This window comes from Mus caroli, chromosome 2 (assembly GCF_900094665.2).
Source record: "Mus caroli chromosome 2, CAROLI_EIJ_v1.1, whole genome shotgun sequence".
Taxonomy (NCBI): domain Eukaryota; kingdom Metazoa; phylum Chordata; class Mammalia; order Rodentia; family Muridae; genus Mus; species Mus caroli.
The window spans coordinates 83,589,291-83,593,142 of NC_034571.1; the positions used below are offsets into that span (position 1 = coordinate 83,589,291).

The following is a 3,852-nucleotide window of genomic DNA, read 5'->3' on the forward strand; positions in this document are numbered from 1 at the left end:
TCCTTCCTTCCTTCCTTCCTTTCTTTCTTTCTTTCTTTCTTTCTTTCTTTCTTTCTTTCTTTCTTTCTTTCTTTCTTTCTCACCTCTCTCTCTCTGCCCCCCCCTCTCCTTTTTCCAATTGTGTTTGGTTCTACCATAGGTCTCTAGCTATCCCATCTCTGTTACAGACATTCAAGTAGTATAGGGCGTGGGCAATCTCTTGTGTGAACCTCAAGTTAAATCAATCAGTGCTTCTTCACTCCTACAAATTCTATGCCATCATTGCTCTAGCACATCTTGCAGGCAGTACAGATTGTAGATCAAGGATTTTGTGACTGGTTTCTTTTTTCCATAGCCTGAAGAAAACCTTCCCACACCAAAGAGAGTAGAATATAGGAGTTCTATGAAGGCACCAGTTTAACCTCTCTACATTTAATGAGCTGTGTGGATTCGGTCCTTGGCTACAGGTTCCTAATTTCACTTTTCAGGAGCAACCTTCTGTCCTAGCATCATTCTAGATTGTTTGGTAACCTACTCAGTTAACAACTCAATCAAATTCAACCCAGTTCCACAACTGGAAACTTTGCCTGACTATAAAAGATGGCCAGTTCACACTCTGTATCCACCATTACTAGGAATTCTCACTAGGGTCACCCTTGTAGACTCCTAGAAATTTTCACTACACTAGGTTTCCACATTGCCTTCCAAAGGTCTCCCAGTGCCCCCCAACAACCCCCCCAATTCCAGGTGTCTTCACATTCCCTTTCTCCATGCCTAACCCCACCCATCCTGCTCCCATCCCCACTGACCCCAGGTCCTTCTGCATTACAAAAATAAAAATAAAACTTCCATGGAATACAGCTCTACCATTCTAAAGATTCTAAATCAACATATTTGAGAGATACTTGCACACCATATTTATTGCTTGTCATTCACAATAATCAGAAATATTTAAAATGCAGCATAACCCAATTCATCAGTTAAAATGTCAATTTTTTTTAGAAATTTAGATTATTTCATGATAGGGAAAATGAGTGGAACTGGACATCATCTGTTTAATCTGAAATGAGTGGAAATTGACATCATTTGTTTTAGGGTCTGTAAGCCAGACCCTAAAACATTTATGTTCTCTTAGATTCACACAAATCTTGCCTTAAATGAAAAAACATCCATTTCAGTGAAGAAGGCATCTAAATGACTTCAAAGTAAAAGGGAGCGTGCTCAGGAGGGAATCAATATGTATAATCTAAATTTAGCTGAATGTATCTCAGAAGTAGAACAATTTGGAGAAAGAGAAACCAGAATGAGGAAAGGCAAGTTGGGGAGATCTTACATGGAGAAATATGAACAAATTTCAATGATTCATACATCTGAAAAATATGATAATGATTCTTTCCATTTGTAATTATTTAAAACAATAACCAGCAATTATTCAGCAATATGAAGTTCTTACAAACTTTAAATTGTCATCAGCTCAAAAAAAAAGTTGCATTATGGAAAAGCATCTGCCAGTATCTTATGAAGGCAAAGGTAAATCGGCTACTAAATTTAGTTCTCTTACTCACATGTCTTTACCCATGATTAAACTAAGCCCATCCATGAATATGTATGTACAACTTATACTTTACTCATTATTTTAAGTGTTAGGAAACAACATAAATAACTATAATTAGAAAGAAATAAACTGTTAATTACACATAAATGGACTATTACTAATCAATAAATTGCTATTCCATATAAGCAAACATGATGAATTTAGCACATAAAACTAAAAGGCATTATACCACAGAAAATAAGACAGATTCAAAGTACACATAGTATATCTATTAACCATAATCCTTTCTTATGAATTTGAGTGGTCATAAATTCTCAAATTGTTTTATTTCTCAAATGATAACAATTAACAATTTTCTGCTAATTCTCATTTCAATATTAACTGAGATAAATTATGTTCAAGTGAGCTTAGATTTCTGCATTATGGAAGAAAAATATACGCCTTTTGTACATTTCCTGGAGCTTACATTTAATTGATTGTAACACTGAAGGTTACTTTATTCTTTTAAAGAAATTTACATTTTAAAAAGTACCACAGAGAGATCTGTTAAACAGAAGTTATTATCTTATTTTGCTTATTTTCTTATTTAAATAAAGAAGAATTATATTAAGCCCCTTCATTCTTGCTCCCGGTGCCTCCCAGCTACTCTTCCTTAAATATGTCTTTTGCTTACTCATTCTTGTTGAATGTCTCCCGAGTTTAGTTGATTATTATAATATATATATATATATATATATATATATGAATATAAATGTATACAAAAGTACATTAGTATAACGTGCTCAATTCATTTGTGTGTTTGTTTGTGTGTGTGTGTGTGTGTGTGTGTGTGTGTGTGTGTGTGTGTGTGTGGTTTCAGGGCTGTGGTTTCTATACTGGACTATTAATAAGGCAGCTAAACTCTGAGAGAGGCTAATTATCATTGTTCCAGAAGTAATTAGCTACCTTTTAAATATCTAATACTGTTTTCTATTAGAATTTTTCACTGATTGTTCATGTATATGTTACATGTTCAATAACAAGACAACCTTATTCTATTCATAGTTAACAGTGTACACCAGAGTTTTTGCATAGAATTTTTCATCTCTGAATTTCTTAAAGTGTAGATTAAAGGATTTAACATGGGAGTGAAAACTGTGTAAAATACAGTAATGTATTTGTCACTAGAAAAGTTATAAACAGGTCTGGCATACATGAAAATGCAGGGAACAAAAAAGAGGGTAACTACCATGATGTGGGAGCTGCAAGTAGACAGGGCTTTGCGCCTCCCTTCCTGACTGTAATTCTTGAGAGATCTAAGGATGATTCCATAAGACACTATGAGAAGGATAAAGACTACAATGCACATGGCTCCACCATTGGCAATGAGGGTAAGACCAATGAAGTAGGTGTCAGTGCACACAAGTCCCAATAATGGGGACATGTCACACATAAAGTGGTCAATAATATTTGGACCACAGAAAGGAAGATTGAAAACAAAGAGAATTTGAATCATGGAGTGTGTAAAACCTCCAACCCAGGAAAACCCCAACAAAATGATACAAACCTTTCGATTCATGATGGTCAAATAGTGCAGTGGTTTACAGATTGCCACATAGCGATCATAGGCCATTGCCACCAGAATGACAATCTCAGTGCCTCCAAATAAATGCTCTATAAAGAGCTGGCTCATGCAAGCTGTGAAGGAGATAGACTTTTCATCACAGAGCAAGTCCATAATCAACTTTGGTGAGATGGAAGTTGAATAAACAATGTCCAGGAATGAAAGACAGGCAAGGAAGAAGTACATTGGGGAGCTCAAAGAGGGGCTGGCAATCACCGTCAGCACAATGAGCAGGTTGCCAACCATAGTCACAATGTAGATGAGCAAAAACATGACAAATAATACTTTTTGACCTACAGGATCCTGAGTGAGCCCCAAAAGGACAAATTCTGTGACATTGTTTCTTTCTCCCATTGACCTTTCACTGGGCTGTTATCAAAGATGGCATCTCATAAGAACAAGATTCACTATGAAGTTGTGAGCATGATTCCAGCATGACATGGGGAGTGTCACCATAATTTTCTTCTACAGGGATGAACCTGCAGTAGATATTTAGTAAACAATTCTAGAGTTTTCCTTATAAGAATCCAAACAGAGTTTCAGTTGATAATTCTATTCCTTTTATTGTGGTTTTATTAATCATACAAGTAGAACTGTTTCTCATGACCCCATTGGTTCTATGAATTATTGTCATCCCTGAACTTCAATTCATTTAAAACATATTGAATAATCATGGCCATCAGTAATGACTGAAAAATAACTCTTACTTTTCAAA

At 35.5% G+C, this 3,852-nt stretch overlaps 1 protein-coding gene across 1 annotated transcript; it reads right to left on the minus strand.

The window, feature by feature from the left end:
• Window positions 1–2,451: 2,451 nt before the first annotated feature.
• Window positions 2,452–3,515, minus strand: LOC110287948 (olfactory receptor 4A47-like). Its single transcript, XM_021154431.1, has one exon. The coding sequence runs from the start codon at window positions 3,489–3,491 to the stop codon at window positions 2,547–2,549; it is 945 nt and encodes a 314-aa protein (XP_021010090.1). The 5' UTR covers window positions 3,492–3,515; the 3' UTR covers window positions 2,452–2,546.
• Window positions 3,516–3,852: the final 337 nt, after the last annotated feature.